Genomic DNA, 14,701 nt, shown 5'->3' with positions numbered 1-14,701 from the left:
GCCTACGCTCTTCAAGTCATCCTTTCCAGAAGAAAAATGAAATGTAGCCAGCACCTTAACTATTGCCAGAGTTCCAGCTACGTACTCTTATATATGCTGTATAATTCAATTAATTGTTGAGTTAATTATAACTTAATTCGTATTTAATCAGTAAAACATACTTAGTTTTGGTGTATGAAAACTGCTACTTCTGGTTTATCAACTCAGCGTGATTGAGTTAGAAATCAACAGCTGTAGTTTTTTTTATAATTATTATCATTCCTTTTTCATTCAATCAAAGAAATTTATGTCATTAGAAAGATGACAACTCTGCTAGTTTTCTTAGTACTTTTTTTTAAGGATTCTCATTACCCTACCCAGATAAGAATGGCAAGTAACTAGCCACATGATCTTTGGCAAAGAGTTGAAGTTTGTCTTATTTCTGGGAGTTTCTACCTCGTGACTAAGGCTAAAACGCTAGACCATCAATTGAAGACAAGGGCTTGTCCTCTTCATCAACCCTTTCTTTCTCTTTTGTCAAATATTATTCCTTTCTCGTACACCACAGGCACCAAGCTTAGCTTAACAAAGAGAATGCATCCAAATTAAGATGAAAGAACAAGCCAAGCTCCTTCATCATCACATCACACACCATCGTGGGTTCTTCACGTTTTGTCTTAAATCTCCACCTCTAATACAATCTCCTAGGTTTAGCTGAATTTCAGGTCCTTCTCCTTGCTACTAACCATGCCAGGCGACTAAACATTGTTATGACCGATAAGCTACAACTCATAGGAAAATCTCGATTTTTTTTCTCTCGTCTTCTAGCTCCTCTCTCACAAACTAATCTAAACAAGAATTGCCAAGAGAATATTAAGCGTTTCTATGCATACAATCACATGCTTTCTCTACCAAAGATAATAACTAGACGTTGAACTTACAACCCCCATGAATGAATAAAGGATATCTGATCTCAATTTTGTATTTAGTGAATGTTTTTGATTGCCTTTTGACCCTCTGCTACTAACCTATTTTGAATAATTTGATAGATATGACCAAACCAAACCTAGTCAACTGATTTTTAAAATGTTTCTCCTTATATTTATCACTAGTAGTTATTATGAAAATAACACTGGACTTTTCTTTTTCTCATACCCTTACAAAAAACATGGTACTCAACAATATGATATTACATGGTCTTAATTCCTTTTCTAGATAAAATAAAGCAATGCTTATAAAAAAAATGAAAGAAGATTAAATGTGTGTGGTAGATTCAATGAACTTTCTTTGTGCCTAAAATTAACCTCCAAAAGTATTCATCAATGGGAAGTGGGAACATCCCTCAAACAAGGAACTCACGCACAAGGGGAGCCAACACATAGACCAATGTAGGTCATTGCTATATTATCATTGATTCCATCATCACCACCACTAAGTGCCTGTTTGGCATTGCGGCCAAACTGGTTTTTTGAAAAAATTCAAAAATTTTTTTTTTTGTTAAAATTGAGTGCGGTTTGTACTTTTTGGATTGTTTTGATGTGCTGATGTCAAAAATAATTTTTAAAAAATGAAAAAACATTATTGACATGTTTTTCGGCACGAAAAACTATTTGAAAAGCAACCGCTACCACACTCCCAAAGACCCTCTAAATAGACAAAGATCACACAAATATAAAGTGAGAAAAGAAGAAAATAATTAACAATTAGGTAAGTGGGTGCCATAAAAATATTGCTGTAACTTCCACTTACATATATATATATATTCAGCTTCTCATAGTGATGATGTGGTATACCACTAACCTCACAAAGACATGGTCTATCTTTGAGGATTTGATTTTATGAGATTTATCTAAGAAAAAAAGCATTTAGGGACGACTAGAAATCAGTCCCCAACTTATATAGTTATTAAAAATTCAATCCCAAACCTCTAGAATCTTGCTAATTTCTCCCCAAGGTTCCTTTGGTTAAGCATGTTTTCATCATCTCTATATTTGTTTTCTGCACATAAAATTGGCATCTTAAGCTCACTTTCCTCTGCTCTCACCATCGCTATAGATTGAATTGAAAGAGGAAGGAGATGACGATACAATTACAATCGGATAATACATCAGTGTTTTAAATGACTTACAACTAAAATATAACTAATGAAAAGCTCTTAAAGCTCCGTTTAGTAACGTGATTTAATCTGTTTTTAAAAGTGTTTTTCATGTATCAAATTCATGCTTTTTATTATTGGATATATATTTAGGCTTAAACATAGCATAAATTGAACGTTTTGAAAAAAATAAAAATATATGTAAGCATAGATTGAATTGGATAACATTAATTGTTTTTTAGAGTGGATATTTTGAACTTATTAGCTTGATATATAAAAAGAATTATTCAAATGATCTCCATATCTCTATCCAAAATTTGGACACCCCTGTAACCTAAAATTCGTATTTCAACAAAGATGACACTTAAAATCAATATCCATATCCGAATCCATGAGTCGAGTACGAGCACGTAAATCTAGGGAAAATCCGGCTAGATCTTGAAGGTTGAGAACTCATATGTAAATTAGCATATAAATTTGGGATTGAATTGTAGTTATCTCATGCATCTATCGTGAACGAGGAATGGGACTAGATATTCCAAGAACTCCCACCATTCCACACCTAAAGTTAAAAACTTCAATCTACTTTTGGCTTTTTCAAAGGTTTTTCGTCTCTTTGTCCTGATGCAGGAAGACAGTAACAAGTGGATAGTATAATGGTCTAATGCCCTTTGAGAAGAAACAAATAGTGGTTTTGTTGGCACTTGTTAGGATTTGCTTTGCAATGCCCATTGCCCACTATCACCCACTAAGCAACAAGCAATGGTGTTGTTTTGTTGGGGCACCCTTGTATTCTTGTTGTGTTCGAGCATAAAACACATGCTTTTGGCCAGCTATTATTCCCATCCACTCCACACCATGACAAGAGTGTTTCTAGAGAGACTGATACAGACAACACAGAATTTAGAGAGAGAGAGAGAGAGGTAATCTAGTGGGCTCTGGTTTTCAAGAAATTCCATTATTCCCTCTGATCCCCCTCCATGGACAACAAAACAAGTAGTGACAAAAACAACCACTTGTTTTGTCTCCAACGCAAACATGGAAAGTACCCTAAAAGTCAAGAGCTTTAATTCCCATTTCACTGCTCATTTTGTAAACAAAAGGTTAGGCCAGAGAGGAAACCTTTGTGGAGTAGAGCGGATAGCTCTTGGTTCACTTTGATGGATTAGGTTGTGGGGCCAAGCTTGAAACTTTCTTCAGGGGTTTTGGTGGGTTTCTTGTGAATTTCAAAATCCAGTTGTGGATTTTCATTCACTGCTGGTTTTGAACTGTAATTCACAGGAGAAAATCAGTGAACTCTCCCTGGTAATTCCCCGCTTCTGTTTCTTGTTTTGGCACATAAGTGAGCAAATTTCTGAACTCTTCTTCCTTTTTCGTCAGAAAACATAAACCAGTAGAGCTTGCTTTTCTCCGTGTCTGTGTGTTTTGTTTGGTTTCTTGCTGTGTTTGGTTACAGAGATTGCGTGGGAAAAGAACGGAAACTAGACTGTTTGATTGTAAGTGTGATTTTTGAGAAAAGAGATACTTACTGGAGGGTTCTAGACGTTGTACTCTTAAGAATTGAATGATGTTTATCTGGAAATTTTTCTCAATTCCTCAGCTAAGAAGAAAGTTCCCCGAATTTAGCTTTACATTTCAGAGAAAAAAGAGATACTATTTGGCTTGTTCTGTTTACATTTCTCTGTTTCTTTGTAACAAGGACTGTTAATTTTCTTCAGTGTTCCTGTCTTGGATCTTTTTCTTTTCTTTTCCTAGGAATTTAACCATCACCTTATGTTTTGTGTTAGTGTGTATTTAGATATTCTAACAGGTTGTGATTAGTCATTTGGAAGATGTAAGAAAGCAAAAAATATACTTATTAACCCTTTAACCGAGATTAGTCCAAGAATCTTACTAAGATGATGGTAGAAAAGATCATGATCTTCTGTTTCTGGACTGTTTTACAATTTTTACTTAGATATATGTTATGTAGTTTATTCATCGGACATGGACTTATTTTTTAGCATGTTTCATGTCATATTTTCTTGTTCAGGGTGTTGAGTTTGGTCTCGTCGTTAATGGTAGGGATGGTTCAAGAAGAGGGATCATCATCTGTAACTTCACCTCATCAGTTCTTTCCATGGATGTCACTGTCGCCAGGGATAGGATCACCATACCCTTGGCTGAGGGAACTGAAATCTGAAGAGAGGGGTTTGTGTCTGATCCATCTTCTTCTTGCCTGCGCTAACCATGTAGCGGTTGGTAGTGTTGAGAATGCAAATATTAGCCTTGAGCACATCTCCCATCTTGCCTCTCCTGATGGCGATACGATGCAGCGGATTGCTGCTTACTTCACTGCAGCACTTGCTGATCGCATTCTTAAAGGATGGCCTGGTCTGCACAAAGCTCTCAATCCAAAACAAGTATCTTTGATATCTGAAGAAATTCTTGTTCAAAGATTATTCTTTGAGCTCTGTCCCTTTTTAAAGCTTTCATACGTGATCACAAATGAGGCCATTATAGAGGCCATGGAAGGGGAGAAGATGGTTCATATCATCGATCTCAATTCCTCCGAGCCTGCCCAGTGGATCAATCTTTTTCAAACATTAAGCGCACGGCCAGAAGGACCACCTCATTTGAGAATAACAGGTATCCATGAGAAGAAAGAGGTGTTAGAGCAAATGGCTCTTCGGCTGACTGAAGAAGCTGAAAAGCTAGAAATCCCATTTCAGTTCAATCCTATTGTGAGCAAACTAGAGAATCTTGACCTTGGAAATTTGCGGGTTAAGACTGGAGAAGCTCTTGCTGTCAGTTCTGTACTTCAGCTGCATGCTCTCCTGGCCATGGATGATGAGATACATAAAAGGAACTCTCCATCAGGATCTAAGAATCCAAGCTCTAACCATTTTCAGAGAGTCGTACGGATGAACCAAAACCGACATACTCTAGGTGAGTGGCTTGAGAAAGATTTGGTCAACGTCTATAGCTCTAGTCCTGACTCAGCATTATCCCCACTATCTCCTTCTGCTTCACCGAAGATGGGCAGCTTTCTAAATGCACTTAGGAGTCTCTCACCGAAATTGATGGTGATAACTGAGCACGAATCAAATCATAACGGGCTTAGTTTAATGGAGAGGGTCACAAAAGCTTTGAATTTTTATGCTGCACTATTTGATTGCTTGGAGTCTACTGTATCGAGAGCATCATTAGAGCGGCACAAGGTTGAGAAGATGCTATTTGGGGAGGAAATTAAGAACATCATCGCTTGTGAGGGAACTGAGAGAAAGGAGAGGCATGAGAAGTTGGAAAAATGGATCCTGAGGCTCGAGTTAGCTGGGTTTGGGAGCATTCCTCTGAGCTACCATGGTAGGCTACAGGCAAACAGATTATTGCAGAGCTATGGCTATGATGGATATAAAATCAAAGAAGAGAATGGATGTTTACTTATTTGCTGGCAGGATAGACCACTATTTTCAGTGTCAGCTTGGAGATTTAGGAGGTGTGATTGAAAGATTATCGAACATATGGGGACTGTGCTTTCTATTATTTTGCTACTGTTCTTTGTATAAAGGATGATAATTGATAACCTTTAATGTGCAGTTGCATAATGTTCAACTTTTAAACTTTTAAACATTTTCTCCATTTATATAACGTTGTAGTAGATAATTGTTTAAGTTTATTTACTCTCTGATAAAAGTTGGATGATATTTGTTCCATACATTGAACTCTGGAAATTAGTTTGGTTTCCAGAAAGAATCATCGACTGTAAAATCAAAAGATCCTGCAAATCTCCCCGTGTCAGAACAGAAAATATCACAAGTTTCTTGTAAATGTTCCTGTAGAACCTATCATTCTGAACTCTTGAACAACATCGCTAGGAATATCAAAATACTTCCTTTCGAAAAGCAGCGGACATGTTCAACAAGTAGACACTAGGTAGAAGAAATGGGGAAAAGGAAAAACTGCAGATACCACTAATAATAAGAACATTCGGAAGTGCACAACAGTTACACTGTATTCAACTACAGCATTTCTTGTCTTCGGACTGAATGAGATCGTTTTCAACAATGAATAGCCTCGAGTGAACCGGAAAAGACCGCTACCTCCAACAACCTGGCATTATCGAAGACTGGATTGTGACCTATAATACTCAGGGCACTCCCATTGTACATACCCTCAACAAAAGCAAAACTCAAAACCATAAGCAATCCACATTCATGTTGAGAAGCAAAAACATACATACCCCGTGCTCCTCCCTCAAGTTTTTAAGTAGGTTCTGGCTCTTCAGTTAATGGATCATCCACCATGAAAGTCCTGACAAAGCTACCATTGTCTTTGCTGGTCCAGCAATTCTCATGGTTGTTTGGTTTTCCCCACTTTGAATAGTGTGAAAGTAGAAATGCAGGCGTGCCATTTTCTCCATGCTTTTTCGGATATGATCATAGGGGATTGCTCGAGAACTTGCCATTACTAGTGCCGGAAAATGTCAAGAATAAGAGAAGACCTGTGTGTGAATAAGAAAAAAAGCCGTAAGGGAATGTTAGAAGAGGCTATTAATAGGATTCTGAACTAGAATTGATGAATATTGTAGCGTGAGATTTGTAGAAATATAAAGAACAACCTTATGTTTGCTGATGGAGAAAGAAAAGAACAGAGAACAATGTTCACGATAGAAAGAACAAAAAGAAAGAACTCAAAACTTAATAATTTAGTATAAAGAACAAAGAGCAGAATTGAGTTGTTGGTTACTGCCATCCCAAGTCTTTTATTTATAAGAAAAAGAAAACAGAATTTGAATGAAAGACAACTACAAGAAACGTACCGGCCATCTTCTCCTTTATTTAAGGAGATGTTTACAAGCTAGTTCAATCCTAGATAATCTTAACAAAAGAATTCAAAACATATCCTAATCTAGATAATAATCTTAGTTAAAACAAAAGGATAACAATGCAGTAGATTACTGCTAAGTAATTTTATGCTAGCTTAGGTACCAAGCTTCAACACTCCTCCTTGGTTCCAAAGCTAGTCATTCCAATTCTTGCCCTCAAATCTTCAAACCTGGTTTTAGCCAACGGTTTGGTGAAAAAATCTGCTAGTTGATCTTCAGAAGTGCAGTAGCATAGTTCCAATTCTCCTTCTTGCTGAAACTGCTTGATTGCATGAAATTTGATCTTCATGTGCTTGGTGCTATCATGGAACACAGAATTTTTAGAAATGGCTATAGCTGATGTGTTGTCACAAAACAATGTTGTGGGATTTTGTTGATTGCAGTCTAAGTCACTTAGCATCTTCCTCAGCCATATTAGTTGTTTTGCTGCTACATAAGCAGTTATATATTCAGCCTCTGCTGTAGAATGTGCCACCACCGATTGTTTCTTTGAATTCCAGCAAAACACATTCTTTCCTACAGCAAAACAGTAGCCTGAAGTACTCATCATTTCTTCATCACTTCCTCCCCAATCACTATATGAAAATCCAACAAGATTGATTGAGCTGGACTGCACAAAATGTATGCCAAAATCTGCAGTCCCTCTCAAATATCTTAATAGTCTCTTAGCTGCCACAAAATGATTTTGACTTGGCTCTTGCATGAACCTGGAAAGATAATTCACAGCAAATTGAATGTCAGGACGTGTGGCTGTTAAATACAACAAACTCCCAATTAGACTCTTATAAACTTTCCCATCAGCTTTTGGTGACCCATCCTCTTTCATTAGCTTCTGCCCCTGTATCATAGGTGTGCTTACTGACTTGCAATTGCTCATTGCAAAACTGTCCAGTATTTTCAAGGAAAAACGTTTTTGACAAAGAAAGTAACCTTGATCAGTTTGAGTTACTTCCATTCCTAAAAAATATGTCAACAAACCAAGTTCATTCATCTCAAACATGTCTTTCATATTGGTTTTGAATTCCTCTACAAGCTGCTCCTTGTCCCCTGTGATTAGCAAATCATCAACATAAACTGATACAATGAGTTTATGTCCATCAGCATGCTTCACATATAAAGTTACCTCATTCATGCTCCTGTTAAATCCCAAGCTTAAGAGATGATTATCCAATCTGCTATACCAAGCTCTAGGAGCTTGTTCAGTCCATACAATGCCTTCTTCAGTAAATAAACTTTGTTTGTTGAATGTAATTTTTCAAAACCAGCAGGTTGTTCAACATAAATCTCCTCATTTAGCACACCATTCAAAAATGCAGATTTAACATCCAATTGAAATATATACCAACCGTTTTGTGCTGCTAGAGCAAGCAGGAGCTTCATTGTTTCATGTCTGGAAACTGGAGCAAAAGTTTCTGTGAAGTCGATCCCTGCCTCTTGTGAATATCCTTTTACTACAAGTTTGGCTTTATGCTTGTTGATCTTACCATATGCATTTAATTTTGTTTTGAAAATCCATTTCACTCCAATTACTTTCTTATGAGCTGGTCTGTCAACTAGCATCCATGTTTGATTCTTGTTTATCATTGCAAGCTCCTCCTTCATTGCTGCTATCCAAACTTGAGCGTTCATGGCTTCTTCAACATTTACAGGTTCTGCCTTGGCTACATTGCACCTGCTATAGATATTTGATAGAGATCTTGTCCCTCTTACTGGTTGATCATCACCATTTTCTGCAGCATCCCAGTCAGTTTGTTGCTCAATATTCCCAGCAACATCTGTTTGTTGATCAATCATGTTTGCAGCATCCAACTCATCTTGTTGCATCTGTTTTGATCCTTCACTTGATGAATTTTTCCAGTTCCAAGCTGCATTTTCTACAACTTTGACATCTCTAGCAACCATAACTTTGTTAAAATTCAAATCATAGATTTTATAAGCCTTAGATGTTGTACTATAGCCTATAAGAATCCATATATCAGCCTTTTGATCAAGTTTCCTTCTTCTAACTTCAGGTTTCAGAACATAACAAATACTTCCAAACACCTTTAAATGATCAATGCTGGGTTTAAAACCATACCAGAGTTCATAAGGAGTTTTATCTGCTAAAACTCTTGAAGCCATTCGGTTTATAAGATATGCTGCTGTGTTTACTGCTTCTGGCTAGAAATTCAATGGCAACTTCTTCTCATAGAGCAAACATCTTGCCATCTCCATCAATGTTCGGTTTCTTCTTTCACTTACACCATTCTGCTGTGGTGTGTAGGGAACAGTCAGCTGGTGTTTAATCCCTTCTTTAGCAAGGTATGCTTTAAATTGTCGAGAGGTATACTCTCCTCCATTGTCAGATCTTAAAGTCTTCAATTTGTTTCATGTTTCTAGTTCAACTGCTGCCTTGAACTTAACAAACTCAGCAAACACATCAGCTTTGGATTTTAGAAAATAAACCCAGCAATACCTGCTAAAATCATCAATAAACAGAAGAAAATATTTTGAACCATTTAATGATTCATTGTGCATAGGTCTACACACATCTGTGTGTACATGCTGGAGTTTAGATACTGCCCTATATGCATTGTCAGGAAAACCAGTTATGGTTTGTTTTCCCAACTGACAAGCCTCACAAATAATTTGATGCTCTTGAATATCTGGTAACCTGTGAGTCATCTGTTGGTCAGCCATTCTTTTTAGAGTTGCATAATTGAAGTGTCCCAACCGTTTGTGCCAAAGAACAGATTCCTTGTTCTCATAAGTATTAGCACTCAAACAAACTTCATTCCAATTAACATTAAAGCTTCGGTTCATCATTTTTGCAGAAAGTAAAAGTACTCCATTTTTATCTTTAATGTCACACACTTCATCATTAAAGACTATTGAATAGCCAGATTCAATAAGTTGACCCACACTAACTAGATTCTGGTTGATCTTAGGCACATAAAGAACATTTTTAAGAATTTTTGTACCTGACAGTGTTTCTACTGCAATTGCTCCTTTTCCTTCAACCTTCACAAAGTCTCCATTGCCAATTCTGACTTTAGATAGGTAGCTTTTATCCAAGTCTCTGAACAAGCTTAAGTCTGTTGTCATATGGTTAGTGCAGCCGCTATCAATGAGCCATGATGAGTCCTTTGTCTCTGCTGAATTACACATGTCCTGAATTGTGACCATGAATAGAAGATCTTCTTTGACTTCTGAACAATCGGCTACTTGAGCTTGTTGTTCAGTTTCTGTTTTATTTTTGCAAAATCTTTGGATGTGACCAAATTGCTTGCAGTTTCGGCATTGAGCATTCTTGAGCCAACACCAGGCTTCAAGATGATTAGTTTTCTGACAGTATTTGCAAGCAGGAAAATGCTCTTTCTTCTCTTTCCCCCTCATGAAGTTGTTATTGTTGTTCTGCTGCCAGTTAGCAGATTTCCAGCTTCTTCCTTTTTCTCTTTTTCCTTCTTGATTATTTCTGAAGATGTTCTTAGCCCGACCCTTATCCTTGTAAACTGCAACAAGAGCTCCTTCACTTGATCCTTCTTGTCTATATGCTTGCCTTTGCTCAATAGCTTGCAATGCATTTACCAGTTCTTGCAAGCTAATTCAGAAAAATCTTTAGAATCTTCTAAAGAACAGATTTTATGTTCAAACTTTTCTGGCAAACTCACCAGGACTTTCTCTACAATTCTAGAGTCTGGAAAACCTTCTCCCAAGAGTCTTACTTGATTCACAAGTTTTGAAATTTGAGAAGAGAAATCTTTGATGCTCTCATTTTCTTTCATCTTCAAACCTTTGAATTGTCTTCTTAGATTCAGAATCTGCATCCTTCTTGACTTCTCATCACCATGGAACTCTGCTTTTAATTTATCCCATGTTTCCTTGGCAGATTTGCATGCCATGATCCTCGTGAAGATGTCTTCACTTACAGCATTATGAAGACAAGAAAGAGCTTTGAATCTCTTTGCCTTTTCTTCATTAAAGAACTTCATCTGTGCAATTGTGGGATTGTTACCTAAAGGAGTAGGTTGCCTATCACTTTCCACTATCTCCCATAAATCAAGAGCTTTGAGATAGGTTTCCATTTTTACAGCCCACACACCAAAATTCTGCACCGTAAACAATGGTGTTTTTGCTGGAAAATTTGCAGAATCCATTGCTTAAAAAAAAAAAACTCACTTAATCTCTCGTGTTTCACTCACAAACTCTCAAAGCAAAAACTTTGATTTATCCTCACTGTACTCTCGTGTTTTTCACTCACAAAGAATCCCTTCAAAGATCAGAAAAGTGCTTTGATACCAATTGTAGAAATATAAAGAACAACCTTATGTTTGCTGATGGAGAAAGAAAAGAACAGAGAACAATGTTCATGATGGAAAGAACAAAAAGAAAGAACTCAGAACTTAATAATTTAGTATAAAGAACAAAGAGAAGAATTGAGTTGTTGGTTACTGCCATCCCAAGTCTTTTATTTATAAGAAAAGAAAACAGAATTTGAATGAAAGACAACTACAAGAAACGTACCAGCCATCTTCTCCTTTATTTAAGGAGATGTTTACAAGCTAGTTCAATCCTAGATAATCTTAACAAAAGAATTCAAAATATATCCTAATCTAGATAAGGTTCTCAGCTAAAACAAAAGGATAACAATGCAGTAGATTACTGCTAAGTAATTATGTGCTAGCTTAGGTACCAAGCTTCAACAAGATTGGCCTTTTGAAGGGGGTTAATGTGGCAAAGTAATTATTACTCGAACTTGTGTTGCATCAAAAGCAAGAAACAGAGTGATAATAGAGAGTAATTTTGATGACTTTGAGAGGGCCTCAAATTTCTTGAGTAATGGGACTTGTAGTTTACAGCATTGAGGATGTTATCCTGTCTGAGCTGGTTCAGCCACTAAACATCACCAAGCTTTTTTACTCGAACACGATAACATTCACAGCCCATTATCAAATTACAAACCATAATCCGCAACAACAGATAACAAAAAAAGAGAAAGAATAATCGATAATAAATTCAATCAGGAGTGCTTATTTTGTCGTAATAAATTTTGTGTCAATTGTGTCCCCCAAGTCTTAGAAAATTTTAATTAATCTTTACATCTATATTTGGTATGAATTCTGTAAAAAAATTGCACTGAACAAAGTTCCCAATTGAGAAATCAAAATTATTTGGAAACAATATTAATTGATACAAAATCTTCCTTGCAGTCAAAATTGATACTACTCCAATACAAGGGTCCATTTTTAGGTCCGCCCACCATTTTTCATGCTCGTTTGGCACTGTAACTATGACTAGAAATAAACACAGGATTGAAATGTTAGGTTAAGTTGAATCACACTTTTATTTCACGTAGATCTTACTCAAAAATTGAGGTTCAATCTCAGTTTTTAAAAAGCAATTTAGTGCCCGTTTGACACTGCAGCTGTGGCTAGAAATAAATACAAGACCAAAGTGTTTAGTTAAGTTGAATCACATTTTTATTTTTAACTGAGATCCAACCTTAGTTTTTAAAAAGGAATTTATAATTGCTTTTGTGTTCGTTTTCTCCCCTCTCTCACCGACATTGATAATTAGGGTCTGTTTGGTATTGTGGTTGTTTTTGTGGTTGTGCTTTCAAAAAAACAGTTTAATAAAAAGTACTTTTTGTGAGGTTTGTTTTAAATTTTGATGTGTTTAGTTAAAACTGCGGTTGAAATTGTAGTTGTAAAAAAATAGTTTCTTGTGTTTGGTTAATATGCTTTTTGTATGAGGTTTGATTGTAAAATTACCTAAAAGGACATACATACATACATATATACATACATACATATATACATACATACATACATATATAATGGCAAACTATTTGCAATTCTATCTCGTATAAAATTCATACGTGAAGACCTCTGCAATTCTTGAATAGTTGAGCGAGATACAATATCCGGTAAAAATAAACATCCACATATTTAATTTTTTAAAAATAAACATATATATATATATATATATATATATATATATATTATCTCTAACAAAAATTACCTCTAAATATAACCACTCAATAAAAAAGCTTTATACAAATAAATTATAATAGCATAAACAATATATGTTTTTGTTGTTGTTATTACAAAAAAAAAAAACTTATCTGAATTCTCACCAACCAATGAAAACCAAGAAATTAGAAAAAATTAGGAACAGAGGGGAAGATGGGCTCTCCAACAGGAAAGTTTTGCAATGTTAATTAAAATTATACAGTGTCGGTGTGAGAGAGAGGAGAACACAGCAACAAAAAACAATTGTTTTTTGCTTTTCAAAAACTGAGGTCTAACCTCAGTTTTGAAGGGGGGGCCACGTTAAAAAAAGTATGGTTAGTATTTACCAAACACTTTAAAATAACTTTTGATGTCAACCGCAGCCGCAGCAGCAGACCCAAACACCTTCTTAATTAACACAACTTTCCCAACCCGAGCTAACATCCTCTATTTCTTGCACACGAGTTGACTGATTTTATTTTTTCTCATTACTCATCTATTATCACTATTACTTTCTTTATTTTACTTTTCTTTGGTCACCACCAACAATATAAGCTTTCCTATCACTATCACTATTACAAGTTCAAAGTCAAGACCCATGCTATTTCTCACACACGAAAGCTCTCTTATTATTCGTTATATTTAGAAATTATATGTATAATAGTTAATTATGTATTTATTAATTGTTAAATAATCTTATATCATGTTTTTTTAAAAAAAATTATATATCACCTACATACTTAACTTAAATAATATAAGGTAATATGTAATAATTTCATTTTCAAAACCGAGTTTTTTAGTTCGTTATTCATTGACGTAATTGATAGATTAAGTGCATGTTTTAACTAGAGGTTATATATATATATATATATATATATATATTTAATTTAGGTCATGAAACCAAAATAACTTCTTAGAAATAAAATTAAAAAGAACTACATTTAACCTGAATTAAAATGCCAAAAATCACGCCCTTGATCATTAGACTAAGATAACCTTATAGAAAATAATTTGAAATAGATTTTAAAGCTTAATTCCCCACTGACGTAATATCGAATGATAAAGTTGAAAAAAAATTCAATTAAAAAAAACACAAAAAATAGATTGAGTCAACTCAGGTTAACTCGCTAAGTATTATTTCCGGATTATGAGTTTAGAATAATCTAATATAAAACAAACAAAACAAATTATGAAACTTAATTTTCAATTAACCCAATATTAAAATATAAAAATTGTAAAAAAAAATTAATTAAAAAAATCAAGTCAACTTGGTTAATCTACCAAACTTACAATGTTTGTTATAAAAATGAGATAACTCAATAAAAAATAAATTTTAAAAAGCACTCATTCAAATAATTATAACATCACGTGAAAAGCTTGGCATTTGGTGAAAAGTTTCCAATCAAAACCCCTTTTTTTAAAAGTTGTAATTTCCCGGAAAATAAATCAAAGACAAACCGAGTAAAATTCCAAAAGAAAGAAAGATGGAATAAAATTCCAAAATATTTTTTTAAAAAATTAATTTTTTAAATTAATATATATTTTAATATTTTTAGATATTTTGATACGATATTAAAAATATTTTTTAAAATATAAAAAAATTATTTTGATATATTTTTAAATAAAAATCACTTTAAAAAACAACTGTTATAACACTCTGTACACCCTTACCCACATAAATGGACTCCAAAGCATAACAAGTTAAGGGGTGTTTGGGAGTGTAGTAGTGGTTACTTTTAAAAATATTTTTCACTTGAAAATATATCAAAA

At 34.8% G+C, this 14,701-nt stretch overlaps 1 protein-coding gene across 2 annotated transcripts; it reads left to right on the top strand.

Moving 5' to 3' along the window:
• Positions 1–3,004: 3,004 nt before the first annotated feature.
• Positions 3,005–5,644, top strand: LOC118054301 (GRAS family protein TF80). 2 transcript variants are annotated; one of them, XM_035065815.2, is made up of 2 exons: positions 3,005–3,379; positions 4,139–5,644. In XM_035065815.2, the coding sequence occupies exon 2, from the start codon at positions 4,141–4,143 to the stop codon at positions 5,560–5,562; it is 1,422 nt and encodes a 473-aa protein (XP_034921706.1). In that variant the 5' UTR covers positions 3,005–3,379; positions 4,139–4,140; the 3' UTR covers positions 5,563–5,644. The 2 variants fall into 2 exon arrangements, with proteins under 2 accessions (XP_034921706.1, XP_034921704.1); XM_035065813.2 differs by having other exon boundaries at positions 3,008–3,379; positions 4,107–5,644.
• Positions 5,645–14,701: the final 9,057 nt, after the last annotated feature.

Source organism: Populus alba, chromosome 3 (genome assembly GCF_005239225.2).
Source record: "Populus alba chromosome 3, ASM523922v2, whole genome shotgun sequence".
In the NCBI taxonomy this organism is placed as follows: domain Eukaryota; kingdom Viridiplantae; phylum Streptophyta; class Magnoliopsida; order Malpighiales; family Salicaceae; genus Populus; species Populus alba.
The sequence above is the reverse complement of the archived record's forward strand: the minus strand, read 5'-3'. Positions and strand labels throughout refer to the sequence as shown.